General features: G+C 41.4%; 1 protein-coding gene across 2 annotated transcripts in view; it reads right to left on the reverse strand.

Moving 5' to 3' along the window:
* Nucleotides 1-9,577: 9,577 nt before the first annotated feature.
* The window catches only part of TNKS (tankyrase), a 288,176-nt gene continuing 280,486 nt past the window's right edge, over nt 9,578-17,267 (reverse strand). For both annotated transcript variants that reach the window (XM_073543626.1, XM_073543618.1), the window contains exon 27: nt 9,578-12,749. In XM_073543626.1, the coding sequence (XP_073399727.1) occupies nt 12,663-12,749 (87 nt within the window). In that variant the 3' untranslated portion in view covers nt 9,578-12,662. The remainder of the gene's footprint in view (nt 12,750-17,267) is intronic.

Raw genomic sequence — 17,267 nt, forward strand, 5'->3', positions numbered from 1 at the left:
GTTCACACAGTCCGAGCTCACGGACGGCCGCCGGGAAGAAGCGCTACTGTAAGTGCTGTTCCCGGTGACTGGTGCTGACTGCGGCTATAATTCTGGTCTCCTGCTCTGCCGGCAGGAGAGCAGAATGAATGAAAACCCGATGTGGGGTCCCCCTCATTTTCATAACCAACCAGACAAAACTTACAGCTGTGGGCTGCATCCCTCAGCTGTCAGCTTCAGCCAGGTTAGTTGTGAAGAACAGAGGGGTCCCCACGCTGTTTTTTATTTAAATAATTAAAAAAAAAATGGTGAGGGGTCCCCCCTATTTTTGACAACCAACCTGACTAAAACCGACAGCTGAGGGCTGATATTCTCAGGCTGGTAAGGGGCCATTGATCTTGGCCCCCCAGCCTAAAAACTGCAGCCCCCAGTTGAAAATAATAAAACAAATCTCTACATTACCTGTCCGGTGCTCAGTCACATCCCACGGCGTAAATCCATCTCGGAGGTTAATATATTTACAGTGGGAGCGCTGCTAATACATCCGCTCCAAACTGTAACTGACTGGGGAATGAATGGAGCAAAGCGGACTCAGTGATGAGCGGTGACTGAGCACCGGACAGGTAATGTAGAGATTTGTTTTATTATTTTCAACATTTTTTCAGAAGAACGAGGGCTTCGCTAAGGAATTACCAGTATAATAAAGATAATAAAAGTTTGTTGTATTTTTTTATTAAAATAATTTATTCTTATTGTGGGATTGTGTTTATTTAACCCTTTCTTTACTGTAGGATTAGTAATGGATTGGTGTGTTATTGACACCTCTCCATTACTAATTCGAGCGTAATGTCACCTTATAATCAAAAGGTGCCATTACCCCACTTGCCACCGCTACAGGGCAAGTGGGAAGAACCGGGCAAAGCTCCAGATTTGGGGCATCTAATAGATGCGCCTTTTCTGGGCAGCTGGGGGCTGCTGTTTTTAGGCTGGGGGGGCCAAGATCAAAGTCGAGAAACACATGGCCAAATATACGGTCAAAGGCTGCAATAGTAACACCCACTGCGCAGGTGCGGGATACTAGCTGACAGGAAACTCGTCATGTTGTATGCAATAGCTTTGCTATGGTAACCCAGTGCACTAACGCGGACATCCACAAGTCAGAAAAGCGTCATCAAGCAAATGAATAGGAGGCCGTAATAGCTGAAACAGCTGCGCAGGCGCCAGGAGTTAACCCAGGGAGGCAAATCCTCTAATGGGCAACATCATTACTGTGATGGCTAATGTTATTTACGCATGCGTACAAAATAGCCCAGAAAAGGGAGCACTCATGGAACACCATCGCGTCATTACTATAATAACTAAGGATTCTAAATTCTTGCCGACAAACTCCAGCAGGGGTTGTTCTAACAATAGGTGCACAATACAGGTCCTATAATTACACCCACAAAATAGACTGCAGTAAGTACGCTTGCATACAGAGCTAGCATGATGACATGTCTAAAACAGTAGATAAACTACAACCACATATAAAGAAGCAAATTATTATGCAAAAAATATTTCCTCATATTTTCTCTAAATTACCTATATGAATTGCAGTCATTGTTATTTTCCAGTCATCTAATATTCTAGTATAATTGCAATGTTTTTGAACAAACTGCCTATGAAAACAGTATCTTTTTAAAAATAAACACTCAAAATGCATGTTCCAAATTATTATGCACAGCAGAGTTTTCAACCTTTTTATTTTTATTTTGAACAAAAAAATGGTCAATTGTGAAATTATAAGCATTATCAGCTTATTACAAAATGAAATCAAACAGTTTTCAAGTCAAAACTTTATTCTAGGTGATGTTACATTTGCACATAGGACCCCTTGTTCGAAAGAAGCTTCTGAACTCTCTCGTCCATTGAATTTGTCAGTTTTTGGATGGTTTGTGCTTCAATTGTTTTGCATGTGGACAGAATACGCTCCCAGAGCTGTTGCTTAGATGTGAACTGCCTCCCGCCATCATAGACACTCCTTTTGATGATGCTCCAGAGGTTCTCAATAGGGTTGAGGTCAGGGGAAGATGGTGGCCACACCATAAGTTTGTCCTCTTTTATGCCCATAGCAGCCAGAGATGCAGATGTGTTATTTGCAGCATGAGACGGTGCATTATCATGCATGAAAATGATCTTGCTGCGGAAAGCACGGTTCTTCCTCTTGAACCATGGCAGGAAGTGCTGTTTTAGAAACTCCACATAGATTATGGAGTTCATCTTTACCCCTTCAGGGATCCTAAAGGGGTCGACAATCTCTCTCCCCATGATTCCAGTCCAAAACATTACTCCACCTCCTCCATGTTGGCACCTTAGCCGTGTTTTCATGGGGTGTCCATCAACCAGCCATCCTCTACTCCATCCATCTGGACCATCGAACGTTGCACGGCCCTCATCGGTGAACAAAACAGTTTGGAAGTCAGTCTTCATGTATCGTTTGGCCCACTGGAGCCGTTTCTGCTTGTGTGCAGTGGATAGAGGTGGTCGACAGGATGGCTTATGCACAGCTGCAAACCTCTGAAGGACCCTGCATCTTGTTCGGGGGACGTTGGAGGCACCAGCAGCTTCAAAAACTTATCTGCTGCTATGACAAGGCATTTTTGCAGCTGCTCTTTTAACCTGACGCAATTGCCTGTTGGAAAGAGTCCTCAATTTTTCCTTATCAGCACGCACGTGTGTGCTGGGAATCAGCTACATACTTCTTGATTGTGCGATGATCACGATGAAGTGTCTTGGCAATGTTGATTGTAGTCATGCCTTGACCTAAATTCTCCACAATTTGTTGCTTCTCAGCAGCCGACACATCCTTTTTCTTTCCCATTTTGGCAAAAAATGTAGGCTGCTTAATAATGTGGAACAGCCTTCTTAAGTAGTTTTGCCTTTATTTGGACACACCTGCCAAACTAATTTGCACAGGTATCTGCAATTGCTTTCAGTGATATAAAGAGCCCTGACACACATCACCATCAATGAGTTTAAATGACAAACAAAAAAAAAGTCTAACCTTATCACTCCTAAACTCTTTTTGCATAATAATTTGGAACAGTTTAGCTACAAGTAAAGTGACGCAGGTATATCAGCTTTCAATAAACTCTTAAGGCCTGGGTCCTCACAGGATGTTTAGAGGGGCTACCAACTGCTGTGTACCAGCAATATAATGTTTACGGCTGCTTGTCCCTCTGAATACGGTTACTAATCGCCGTATACCAGCAATACAATGTGTCAGGGTATATCATGCGTGATGGGCGTCACTATGATAATAATATGGTCAGGTGGCATCTAAATATAGCTACCAATAAACAGGGATCAATTTTCTTATGTATTCATAATGTAAGCTTTATTATGCGCCGCCACAGGAATAATATGTACCATTAGAATTATGTTGGTTATCACTAGCGCAATGACGGTTCAGGATTTGTGTTATGTAGGCATTTTGGGTGTTCAGGCACACTAATAGATGTGACCGTCACATTGGGCTTTGAAATGCTTTCAAACATTTTCTAACTTATGGCAACTATTATGGCCCATTACTTCCTGTGAGGACCCAGGCCTTAAGAGTTTATTGAAAGACGATATACCTGCGTCACTTCACTTGTAGCTATGCTTCTTAATATGTGGCGAGTTTCCTGCCAGCTAGTATCCGGAGCCTGCGCAGTGGGTGTTACTATTGCAGCCTTTGACTGTATATTTGGCCATGTGTTTCCGGGCTTGCGGACACCGGCGCACTGGGCTGAATTCCACACTTTCTTAGATACTACTCACCGTCACTAGCTGGTATCCCGCGCCTGTGCAGTGGGCCTGACTATTGCAGCCTTTAATCGTATATTTGGTCATGTGTTTCCGGGCTTGCGGACACCAGCGCCTGCGCACTGGGCTGAATTCCATACTTCCTCAGATACTACTCGCCGTCGCCTATGGTAAGCAATAGCGCAGCTGCGCTCTATTACTAATTAACTATTATATATAACGACACAACTGTCAGTTAGCACCCCTGACGAAGCCACCTTGGGTGGCGACACGCGTCGGGTCTCTGCTCCGCCAGGCTCCACTCCACATGGTTTTCTTGCACAGATAATGCTAATCTGTGCCATATCTTTTTATAGGTGGCTATTTTAGCCCTTACTATTTATCTTTTTGTGCCCAAAATGGTTTGGCCTTATGAGGCGCTCAGAGTCCTGGGTGTAACCTTTGGGACCCTACAAATCATTTTGTAGGTTGGCTATTTGAGTCTTTTATTTCAGATACCTATGTACCTCTTATGGATAAGCTGCTCTTGGTTACACGCCTTTAATTATTCATTTTTTCATTGTTATATGTCATGTGTTCCATGAGTGCAGTGATGTCTAATGATTATGCTGTCCTCTAAGGCCTCTATGTTTACAACCCGTGCACATTTATTTGGGTAGGAATCAATGTTGCATTTCTGTATAGGCATTTAATGTACCCTGAAGATGGTTTACACATCATGGTATGCTGTTTATATGGGCATAGGGCTTTCTTATAAACCTACTTAATGTGGAGTGTTCTGCTATAGGTGGTTGGCTCTATTATGAGCCTATTGATCTTTGTATGTCACATATGTGACGAATTTTAATGTTTTTAACCTTTTTTTGTGCTTGTCTTTTTGTGTCAAATAAAGATTGAATAATTTTATGCTAATTCCTGTCTCAGATGATTCCCCTGTGTGTGGCCTATTCCTTTTTCTTTCTCTATATTGTTACATTGTTGTATAGGTCAGGGTTGGATCCCTATTTATATATCAGTGGTGCCCCCGTGTGTTTTTTGATTCACTCTATTCTTCACAACCAACCTGGCTGAAGCTGACAGCTGAGGGTCGCAGCCCCCAGGTGTAAGTTTCGTCTGGTTGGTTATGAAAATGAGGGGAACCCCACGTCGGGATTTCATTCATTCTGCTCTCCTGCAGGCAGAGCAAAATTACAGCCACGGTCAGCACCAGCCACCGGGAACAGCGCTTACAGTAGTGCTTCTTCCCGGCGCCATCCATGTGGTCCTGATGCAGCACTGTTGCCACACCGCGGTACCAAGTGTCCACATGGACACGGATAGCTCCATTACCGCTTTTCCGGTACCGGAATTATCTGGATGTGTGAAATCGCCCTTATATGCACAGAATGCACACTGAACTATATGAGAAACTGGGTCTGATCTGAAAAAGTAAATTAATGTGTATGCAAAATGTAAAAGGTTTTAAATACAAGAGTTAGGACTGTCCCACAGGGGTTACAGTGACGTGGCAGGATGGCTTGTACATTATTTTGATCAAAATTATGTTAACTAAATACTCTTATTATTACTACCTTCATGCAATTTTTGCAATTTACTTTTTTATTTTAGGATATTTGTCTTGTGTTTTGTTTTTCTCTGTGTAAAAGTAATGTGTTCATATGCATTTACCTTAATTTACTTTTTCAGCTCAGACCCAGTTTCTCAATTAGTTCAGTGTGCATTCTGTGCATATAAGGGTGTGACCACCCTGTTTCTGAGCTGGGAAAATCATCCAGTCTGGCCTATGCTTTTACTGGTGGTTCAGTCCCTCGATCCTTGTTCACATTTACGTCACTTGACAAGTGGAAAGGTTTTAAATACAAGAGTTAGGACTGTCCCACAAGGGTTGCCTTGACGTGGCGGGATGGCTTGTACATTCTTTTGATCAAAATTATGGTTACTAAATACCCTTATTATTAATACTACCTTCATGCAATTTTTGCAATTTACTTTATTTTAGGATATTTGTCTTGTGTTTTGTTTTTCTCTGTGTAAAGGTCATGTGTTCATAGGCATTTACATTTTGCATACACATTAATTTACTTTTTCAGCTCAGACCCAGTTTCTCATTCAGTTCATATTCATGTACTCTACACATGGCATTCACCTCAGCCTTACCTTCTATATCGCCAAAACAAACAATTTAGACATGCCCCAATTGTTCAACATAATGAGGCAAGAGGAGCCATTTTGGTTTCCATCTGGCATCCGGTTCCAGCTGTGTTTGTCTTTTTTTAGTGCACAAAAGCATGGTTGAGAACAGTTGTGCGAAGGCCTAAAATGACAGGGCATGGGGCATGGCCAGAACAGAGTTTAAAGTGACTCCATCTGGCCTATTTTAAAGAATGGTTCTGTCAGGGAATCTCACTTTTTAGTTTTTATACACCCCCTGAACTAAGTAGAGCATAGGATAAATGTGAACATAGCAAAATCCCGCTGACCGGTTCGCTTTTAGAAGTTTTCAGTTAATGAGATGTTCGTGCTCCGGGGAGGGACTGTATGCAGAGTCTTATCTTTGTGCTCTAGGCCAGAGAAAGGAAGACGTAGGGTCCATTTACTACGATTAACTTGTGTGAGAATGAAAAATTTGAGGCTCAAGTAAAGTTTTTGTGGAAATTATTTTCATGGTTCAATTTTTAAAATTATGTGAAGCAACTGTGGATTAAAAATACTCACTAAACCACTAGATTAGACCTGGACAAAGAGTGGCCTGCAACCACATTTGGCCATTATTGTGTGGCTTATGGACTGGGAAATTCACAAGGTTGAAAACAGTGGCATCTTGCACCACTCGGCAGCCTTCCACCCGACTTCTCAATTTCCTCAGGATAGATTCTGCTGAATAGAATAATGAAACAGGTAGCAATCAGGTCCTCCTTCCAACACTGATTCTATGTGTCACATTGCAGCAGGCATGATGACATCACTCCATCAAGACAGCTGTGCAGAGCATCAGTAAGGTGCACAAACAGAGCAGCGCATCTGGAGTACAGGGATAGGCGAGTAGTTTTAAGTTTTTTTTTTTTTTTTTTTTTTTTAATTGTCAGAACATGTGGAAAACTGTGGGGACATCATATTCCATGGGATGGCTGTGCAGGGACATCATACAAAGTATGTTGGGAGACATGGTACTGTGTGAAGAGCCTTGTGGAGAGATCTTACAGTGGGAGGGGCTTTGTGAGGAACATCATGATGTGTTGGGAGCCATTGACAGGAGCAGTATATGATTTACTATTTATAAAGTTTATAAAAATCAGTAAATTGTATGGTGTTGATTAGCTCCTACAGGTAACCCATATGTGCTACAATGTTGCAATAAGCCTTATTATTATTATAAATCCTTACATGTTTTCCCATTGGCAAGTGTCTGAACAATAGGGCTTGGGTCCTGTTCTGGGTTGACATTTCGTGAAATCCGTTTTCAATAATTTGAGGACTAAAGTTTTTTTTAAAATGGTATCATTCTTGGATGTTTTCCAATATACAAATCCTCCAAAGTTACTACATAACTGATTAGGTCCATTAAAAATAAAAGTTGCAATTTTCCTTGAAAAATTGTTGCTAAATTTGAACCTTCTAACATCCTAAAACAAAAGAGAAATAATGTTGACATAATAAACAGTACCCATATATCTACTTAAATCAGATGTAGCACAAATTAGTTACAGGGGCCATTGACATTTAACACAATTTTGGAACAACCTTCAAATGTTGTAATTTAATAAAAATAAAAAGCAAAACATTGTGACCTAACTTTACCTCTAACAAATTACAAAAAAAAAAAAAAAAAAGTCAATCACTGCGATATATTGAAGCATTTCAAAGTTGTTGCCACAGTTGAGAACCGGATGTCAAAGTTCCAGGGTGCGCTTACAGCTGCCACGCTCTGTGCCGTCCAGGGCTGTGGAGGTGCGCATTTTGGTGGAGTCGGAGTTGGTATAAAATGGACCGACTCCGACAATACATAATAAATTGGGTACAGTAGTTCAATGCAGAATGTGCTGAATATTTTTTCACAGGAATTTGGGAAAGTTATGAAATGTCCTATAAATGACTGTTCTATTCCTGATCTAAGGCTACATTCACACACAGCATGTTTCCTGCATTTTTTGAGGATACGTTTTTCAGCTGCTAAAGCAGATCAGCTTTTTAAAAACCCCGTCACCTGAAAGGTTTTTGAGCTCATAGATAATGTTTTCAATAGCAAAAGCAGATTAGAAATCTGCTCTACCCATTTATCCATATCTGTCTATCCATATCTTATCTGTACCAAAAAGAATGAAAGCCGGGTAGCACACAGACTAACACTCTTTTTTTTTTTTAGCACCAGTCAGGTACACCTCATAGCTACCCAAAAGGACGCCCAGGACAGGCATTGCTCGTCTTCAGTAACACATCAACATCAATTGATAGTTGGAATAAATAGACTGCATTCATCACCACATCTTCTTATGTTGCAGGCTTTATTTTCAAGTGTAGGGGTGTGCAGTATGAGGTTCTGCAGCAGCTGAGGTGTGCAGTATGAGGTTCTGCTCCCCCCTAGGTTTGATCCTGGCTACTCCCATGGTGTGAATGTAGCCGGAGGATCTAGGGTTTGTCTTAGATGAGATATGTCATAGTGTGTGTGTATATATATATATATATACACACACACACACACACACACACACATATATATATATACATACACACACACATACAGTACAGACCAAAAGTTTGGAAACGCCTCATTCAGAGAGTTTTCTTTATTTTCATGACTATGAAAATTGTAGATTCACTCTGAAGGCATCAAAACTATGAATTAACACATGTGGAATTACATAATTAACAAAAAAAGAGTGAAACAACTGAAAATATGTCTTATATTCTAGGTTCTTCAAAGTAGCCACCTTTTGCTTTGATTACTGCTTTGCACACTCTTGGCAATCTCTTGATGAGCTTCAAGAGGTAGTCACCGGAAATGGTCTTCCAACAGTCTTGAAGGAGTTCCCAGAGAAACCAAAGTAGCCTGCGCTTTATTATTGGTGCAATGCATACATATAGCCATTTTCTTCAGGAGGTAAATATTTCCATTTTTTTTTTTTCAGGAACTTTTTTGGGTTGTCTGTTGAAAAATGAGGCACAATAATAGAGATTTAATGAGAAGAATGAGGTGCTATTTTTATGCTCTGATTCAATGGGTCTTCTTCAGGCCTCCAGTTTCTCTCTGTGTTTAGATTGAGTCTTCCAGCATGGATGATGTGGACAAAGAGAAACTGTCAAGAGACTCTCCGAGCAGGAGCCAAGGCAATGTGAACCTGGAGCACAACGGGGAGCATATCCTGGGTCTAGCAATGCTGGATGCTGTTGCCTGTGACGGAATGAAAATGTCACAAGCTTGCCTTATAGTGCACTGGCACATGCTGTGGGACTGTGGCACATGCTGTGGGACTGTGGCACAGCTATAGGTACAGGGGACCAACAGTGGCTTAAAGGTACATGGAATCTAACAGTAGCTGGGTGATGACATTTTGGCCAGAGACTAAATGGTAGATACATCGGGCAGGACAGTATCCACAGCCAAGATAATACAGTCTTCCCAATGGTAGTTAAATGACCCATGGATCTTGACTGTAGGCACTGTACTGCACCTCGTACAAGTCACAATCTATGGCAGTTTGTGCCACCTACAGCAGTCAAATGACAGGGCATTGAGAGATTGGTAAGGGCCATGTTTAACGTCGCCAGTTTCCTTTATGGTGTCACTTAGTTCATAAATGTAATCAAAGCTACCTAGGCTCCAAAACATAAAAACAATTTATTGAATTGGTGGAAACAATGAACAAGTTATGAGCTAGTAAAAGTACAGTTTTTTTTTGTAGACAGACAGTAACGTATGAGGACAGCCAGATTACAAGTGACACTCTTCGGTGTTGCCAATTAATTTCTAAATATATATGACACAGGCAGCAACACAGATGTGTGTCCATCTTTGTTTAGGCCAGCAGTTCTCGTCTTGTCATCTGTTGTATATAGTAAATCTGAGGCTCTCTGGGAAACACAGTACATTGAACCATTACATGAGCGATGTAGACGAATAAGCTGCTACAAAAAACTGATGAGATAATTAAAAGAATAGATATGATGAAGATATACTCTGTTACATCAATCAACACGCTCAATATCCGATAATTTACGCTTACATTTTGCACCATTTCGATGCATAGGTAGATCAAATAGGGGAATCATCTTACAGGAAGAAGACACATTACAGCTGATATATATGCTCCTATGTCTCCAACAATTCATATGGCAAAAACATTTCACAATAGCCTAGAATATCCGATACCAAATCATACCTACTACCAGCTGCTCATGCCTATGGTACTAGATAGGTGGGATTGCCCATAGGCAGCATACCAATCCTTTTCTGGGGTCTCAGGTGCAGATAAGAGAACATAATTAATCTCTCTACTGCATATATGATGTAATAACTGTAGGAATCGAAGGTAAATACAAATATTAGCATGTATATAGTGGAATCTAGAGGTGAAGTGCTACACCGAACATCTGTTTTTATTCTACTTCACTCTGGAATCTATCAAATGTAAAATCCAGCCGGGTTTCTGGGGGTCCAGTTCATTATGAGGAGCCCAACAATAAAAGGCAGTCTGTCATACATTATTAGTTTTGTACAGTGAGCATTATGCCTACACAACTAGGAGGAATGCAAAAACATCAGAGTAGGAATGAGCGAACCCGTGGAAGTTCGAGTTCTGGTACCAGACCCAAACTTTATTCCAAAGTTCAGTTCGGGTACCAGAACAGTACCCGAACTTGAAGTAGAACCCAAACCCCATTGAAAACAATGGAGACCCGGACTTTTGAGCTGGAAAATCTCTTTCTCGGCAACGGACTTGCCTTGGAACTTCGAACATTGCACCGAACTTCTGGGAGAAGCCAGTGTTCGGCGTTTAGCACCAGACACTAACTGTTGGGTACGAACCCCAAACCTAATTTCGGGTTCCCTCATCTCTAGTCAAGAGAACATTGCTCTGGACAGGACTACTGTTCTTTTCTACTGAAGAAAAATTGCATTCTGGAGTTAAAGTATACAGTAAAATTTCTGAGACTACTAGTCGAAATTTCACTAGAAAATAACTTCTAGAAGGGTGGTCGTCTCAAGAGACTTGGCCAATATATATATAGGAAATGATGGACCTGAAAACCTGTCACAGGAACTCTGGACAGAATAAGTGGATAGCTTCCTCAAGAGATTGTCCTTTTACTGTATAGGTCAATGTGCGTGCGAGTCTACAGCAAGCAATAAAAGGCAAGTTCCACCTTAGGCTGAAATCAGCTGTCCGTGAAACATGGTCCATGTATAGACTGACCGCAGATCTCCCGACCCAAACTCAACATTCTCATAGGTATATACGTGGCGTTCAGACCAGGAGACCAGTGGCTGGTCCTGTACATCAGGTTCACAAATGCCTTAAAGGAAAAACAGAACAGAGCTTTCTTTAGTGGTTCCAGTTTGCTTGAAGCGGGCTTCTACTTTTAACAAATAAAGCTTACTCATTGGTGGAGATGTACTAAGGTATATGTGCCAGAATTGTGGCTCAATTTGCAACTGGTACCAAATTAATAATGCGTTTTAGATACTCATTGTGTCTTACTTGACAACTAGGTGGAGTTTAGAGAAGGGGTCTTGTGCATGATTGGTTTGGCCTACAATGTGCGCCAAAGTTTTAAAACTAAAATTATCCATAGATGGTGTCAAACTACAGAAAAGTGACTAAATTGTGTAATATGCACTAGATTTCATAGGCACCGGGAGCATTTAACGAAACTTTGGCGTCTGAACTGTTACATAATTTGGTAATATGATTTCTGTATATATTTTTGTAGTCACAGTAATCTTCACGGTAAGGTGAGAATCTCACTTGTATCCAAAGAAAGAATGAATTTTGCAGATCATAAACATTGAAACCAAAACGATATAATACATAATTATATACCGGATATAAAATCATAACGAATACAGCTTTGTTAGAAAACGGAACACCCCTTTAATGTACAATGCTCTGTATACCGAGTGAGTAATGTGTAGCTAAGGGACCTGCTGACATGTCCCATGTAAGGATCTACACCTCTGTAGAGGTGTATATACACACACTGCTCAAAAAACTAAAGGGAACACACAAACAGCCTGTTGCAAATGGATTAGGGTTCCCTTTATTTTTTTGAGCAGTATAGATAAAATTGCTTTTCCGTTCCTGTATATCCACTTTAGAGAAAAATTGAGCTTTAGTGTTTTACGCCTCATTGTTCCTCCTTCATATACAGACAGTAAAAGTGCAAATATAATAAAAGACACTGATCAAATATTCTAGCTTGTTCCACAGTAAGTTAATGTTGCATTGTTTATGAACTCACCTTTGTGCAAAGAAAAGGGAAGGAAATCAGTTTAAAATTTCAGCCCATTTTAGTGTATTTATACACAAATATAAAAACAAATAAATAGCGGATTACACTGCATCCCCTTTCCAAGGTACTCCAGATGACAGTACAAGAAAATGGTCACAGAAACGTTACACATACATGTAACACTCAAACCAATGTGGAAGTGATGAGGCGGCAATACGTACTATAATGCTGCTAAAATCTCAGACGAGAATTTTTTTGTTTTGCTTTTTGCTTGGATGAGTTAATGAAAAGGAGCCTGAGAAATGGTATTAAAAAGGCAGCTACTTGTAAACATCGTCATTAAAGGAACAGTAGCCAGTGGGATTGCAGCCACCATCAATGTAACACTTAGCCAGTCTCAGAGTCACTCTGTTGTAGATGTTCAATTTTAAAGAGTCCATGGAGATGAACTAGGTTTTCTGCTCTGCTGTTGTGGCAGCTTGTAAGGGAGCTTCGGGCTTCACAATCTGGTATGTGATGAGATACTCTGGGTAAGCCTGCAGAAAGAAGACCATTACCAAGTTAAGCTACATAACAGCACATTCATTTCTAGATTGGACCATTTTATATACATTTAAAAGGGAATCTGTCACCAGGTTTTTGATATCCCATCTGAGAGGAGCATGATGCAGAGGCAGAGACCCTGATAGCAATGATGTATTACTTATTGAGCTTATCGTTGCAGTTTTGATAAAATCTATGTTTTCTCTACTGCAGATCTAGCAGATCTCTGAATGTTGAGCTCTGTGTACCACATCACTGATTGTCAGCTTTCTCTACACAAGGAACATAGGCAGAAAGCTGCCAATCAGTGGTGAGAGCAGGGTTATACAGAGCAGAGGCACCACACTCCAGCTATGTGTCACTTACTGGACTACTTGTCATTTTGTGAAAAAAAAATAAAAATCAGTTTTCTCTGCTGAACATTTAGCCGTTCTCTGAATACTGAACGCTTTATAACCCAGCCCACACCACTGATTGGCAGCTTTCTGTATAGTCTGTGCAAAGGCAGAAAGCTGACAGTAAGGAATGCAGTATTACTATTCCTCTAGTGATAATCTCCTGCTTTCAAAAGTAACTTTATGAAACATATGGCAAGCAGCCCAGTAAGGGACACATCTGTCACTACATCTACCTTTAAATTCTTTAGGTGTTACAGCTACAACTGCACATCTAAGGGGTTAAAACAGGCAGAATTGGAATTCCTTAATCATAGCCATTGTTGGGGGGGTTTAAAGTAATTCTTTACCAGAAAATAGCTCCTCCACCCCCACAACATCACTGTGTTGCACATTAATCACGTATTTGCTAATGACTAGCTTCCAGCCTTTAAATGTACAGTAAATGTTGGAAGGTTTCATATGTATAGTTATTTTAGATTTGATGCCATTTCATAAATTTGTGATACATATTTTTTCCTGAAGAAGAATAATATAATGTGCTTGCCTATCTTTTTTGCATGGACACCAAAGACCCATACACAAATTAGATGAAAGTTTTTGGGACAGACATCACGTGTATGGAGTCTTCCAGACTCTCCCTTGACAAATGATGTCAAGGGACAGAATTATCAGCAGTTATTTCAATGCTGGATCCTTTCTTTTTCAGGGTAGACAAGATGCTGTAAAGGGGGTCTGGCAGCGGTTTTCTAGTCTCTTCCTGCTGAAAACACATGGTGAATCACATGCGTACGGAGGAGATTGCAGTCTCTGACTGAATCATGTCTATGGTCAGAGCTCACATCTGCATGTTCCATTTATTCAGTTTCGTGTTAACAACAAAAAATGTAATCAACTAAAGATCTGATGGATCGATTGCATGATAATTGGCAGAAGTGCCAATGGGCCAAACCAATCTATAACGGGGTTCTTCAGGCTTCATGGAGGTATCCGTCATTTTGCAGAAAAAAAAATTGTGCTGCATGTTACACTATTCTTAGGTCATATGTTACAGAGTCTATAATGAAGCCTCCAAAGAGGAATTGGTTTCTGTAATATATTTTAGCTAAAATTAAAGGAAAGCTACAGAAATAGGAATTCAAATTCTTCAATTTTCGGGGGAATAAACACAATTAAAAAGGGCAACAGTATTTACCTTCCCAGGTCACAGAACCTGTAACCCAGTAAAAAACTGAAGAGGCTTTATAAAATGCTTAGTAAAGTTTGAAAGGAATTTTAAATAACATTTATCTTGTACACTCATTTAAAATGACTTTTCTAAGCAGTACTATGCACAAAGGATTAACGTTTGAAAGTAATTTAAGGCACATACTGGGCAGAACTAATGCACTGAGATTGAAAAAAAACTCCTAACAGAAACTTTTTAATCTCTGTGCCATGTAACCCTCCTTAAGTCCCCGTCACACACGGCGATCTCGCTAGCGAGATTGCTGCTGAGTCACAAGTTTTGTGACGCAACAGTGATTTCATCAGAGAGATCGCTGTGTGTGACACTTAACAGCGACCGGCCCCCCTGCCGAGTATTGCTGATCGTCCTCCAATGGCCAGGACATTTTTTCCCCATCGCTGGTCTCCTGCTGGCCAGCAAGCATCGCTGCATGTGGCAGACGGGAGACCAGCGATCTGGTCACCAAGGTACACATCGGGTTTCTAAGCGCCGCGCGGCGCTTAGAAACCCGATGTGTACAGTCATGGCCAAAAGTTTAGAGAATGACACAAATATTAATTTTTACACAGTCTACTGCTTCATTTTTTCTAATGGCAATTTGCATATACTCCAGAATGTTATATAGAGTGATCAGCTTAACAGCAATTACTTGCAAAGTCAATATTTGCCTAGAAAATTAACTTTATCCCCCAAAACACATTTCAACATCATTGCAGCCCTGCCTTAAAAGGACCAGCTAACATCGTTTCAGTGATTGCTCCATTAACACAGGTGTGGGTGTTGATGAGGACAGGGCTGGAGATCAATCTGTCATGATTAAGTAAGAATGACACCACTGGACACTTTAAAAGGAGGCTGGTGCTTGGCATCATTGTTTCTCTTCTGTTAACCATGGTTATCTCTAAAGAAACACGTGCAGTCATCATTGCACTGCACAAAAATGGCCTAAAAGGGAAGAGTATCGCAGCTAGAAAGATTGCACCTCAGTCAACAATCTATCGCATCATCAAGAACTTCAAGGAGAGAGGTTCCCTTGTTGTCAAAAAGGCTCCAGGGCGCCCAAGAAAGACCAGCAAGCGCCAGGACCGTCTCTTAAAAGTGTTTCAGCTGCGGGATCGGGCTACCAGCAGTGCAGAGTTTGCTCAGGAATGGCAGCAGGCAGGTGTGAGTGCATCTGCACACACTGTGAGGCGGAGACTCTTGGAGCAAGGCCTGGTCTCAAGGAGGGCAGCAAAGAAGCCACTTCTCTCCAGAAAAAACATCATGGACAGACTGATATTCTGCAAGAGGTACAGGGAGTGGACTGCTGAGGACTGGGGTAAAGTCATTTTCTCTGATGAATCCCCTTTTCGATTGTTTGGGACATCTGGAAAACGGCTTATTCGGAGAAGACCAGGTGAGCGCTACCCACCAGTCTTGTCTCATGCCAACTGTCAAGCATCCTGAAACCATTCATGTGTGGGGTGGCTTCTCAGCCAAGGGAATGGGCTCTCTCTCAGTCTTGCCTAAAAACACAGCCATGAATAAAGAATGGTACCAGAATGTCCTCCAAGAGCAACTTCTCCCAACTGTCCAAGAGCAGTTTGGCGATCAACAATGCCTTTTTCAACATGATGGAGCACCTTGCCATAAAGCAAAGGTGATAACTAAATGGCTCAGGGAACAAAACAGATTTTGGGACCATGGTCTGGAAACTCCTCAGATCTTAGTCCCACTGAGAACTTGTGGTCAATCATCAAGAGACGGGTGGACAAACAAAAACCTTCAAATTCAGACAAAATAAAAGCATTGATTTTGCAAGAATGGACTGCTGTCAGGATTTGATCCAGAAGTTGATTGAGAGCATGCCAAGGAGAATTGCTGAGGTCCTGAAGAAGAAGGGTCAACACTGCAAATATTGACTTGCTGCATTAACTCATTCTGTCAATATAACCTTTTGTTACTCATAATATGATTGCAATTATATTTCTGTATGTGATAAAAAATCGTAGTTACTTACCGATAACGGTATTTCTCTGATCCCATGACGGCACCAAGGAGAGAGAGGGATCCGCCCTCAGGGACAGGAAACCTACAGATGAAAAAGGCAGTACCTCTCTCCCACATCAGTTGGTTTACAGAGCATTACACAGAACTCTCAGCTGCAACTGAAACTGTTATAAAAAATCCAACATTAATCAAATTAAGCTTAACAAAGGCACCGCGTGGCTAAGTATTAACACTAACTAACTCACTCTTATGTGCACACCTGTGTGTGAAAGGGAGGGGATGTACGGGTGCCATCATGGGATCAGAGAAAAACAGTTATCGGTAAGTAACTACGATTTTCTCTTTCCCCCATGACGGCACCACGGAGAGAATTACAATGACTGTACATCTAGGGAGGGACCACCGCCTCCAGAACCCTTTTCCCAAAGGTGAGATCTGAAGAGGAGGTTAGGTCTAGACGGTAATGTTTGAAAAATGTAGAGGAGGGAAGACCAAGTGGCAGCTCTACATATCTGATCTATTGAAGCGCCCACTTTCTCTGCCCAGGATGATGCCTCTGCCCTGGTTGAATGGGCCCTTACGTCCTCTGGGATGGCCGCCCAGCAGGAGGAGTAGGATAAGGTGATGGCTTCTCTTATCCACCTCGCCAGTGTGGACTTCGATGCCTTCTGCCCCTTCCGAGGACCCTGAAAACAGACAAACAGAGCCCTATCCTTCCTAAATTCCCTCGTGGTTGTCAAATATTGGACCAGGCATCTTTTTACATCTAAAGTGTGTAACCTCTCTTCTGTTTTGTTTTTGGGATCGGGACAAAAAGAGGGTAGGGAGATTTCCTGAGTCCTATGAAAGTGTGACGACACTTTGGGGAGATACGCTGGATCAGTTCTAAGAATTACCCT

The sequence above is a fragment of the Dendrobates tinctorius genome, unplaced genomic scaffold, assembly GCF_039654945.1.
Source record: "Dendrobates tinctorius isolate UK_male_01 unplaced genomic scaffold, ASM3965494v1 ptg000011l, whole genome shotgun sequence".
Classification (NCBI taxonomy): Eukaryota; Metazoa; Chordata; class Amphibia; order Anura; family Dendrobatidae; genus Dendrobates; species Dendrobates tinctorius.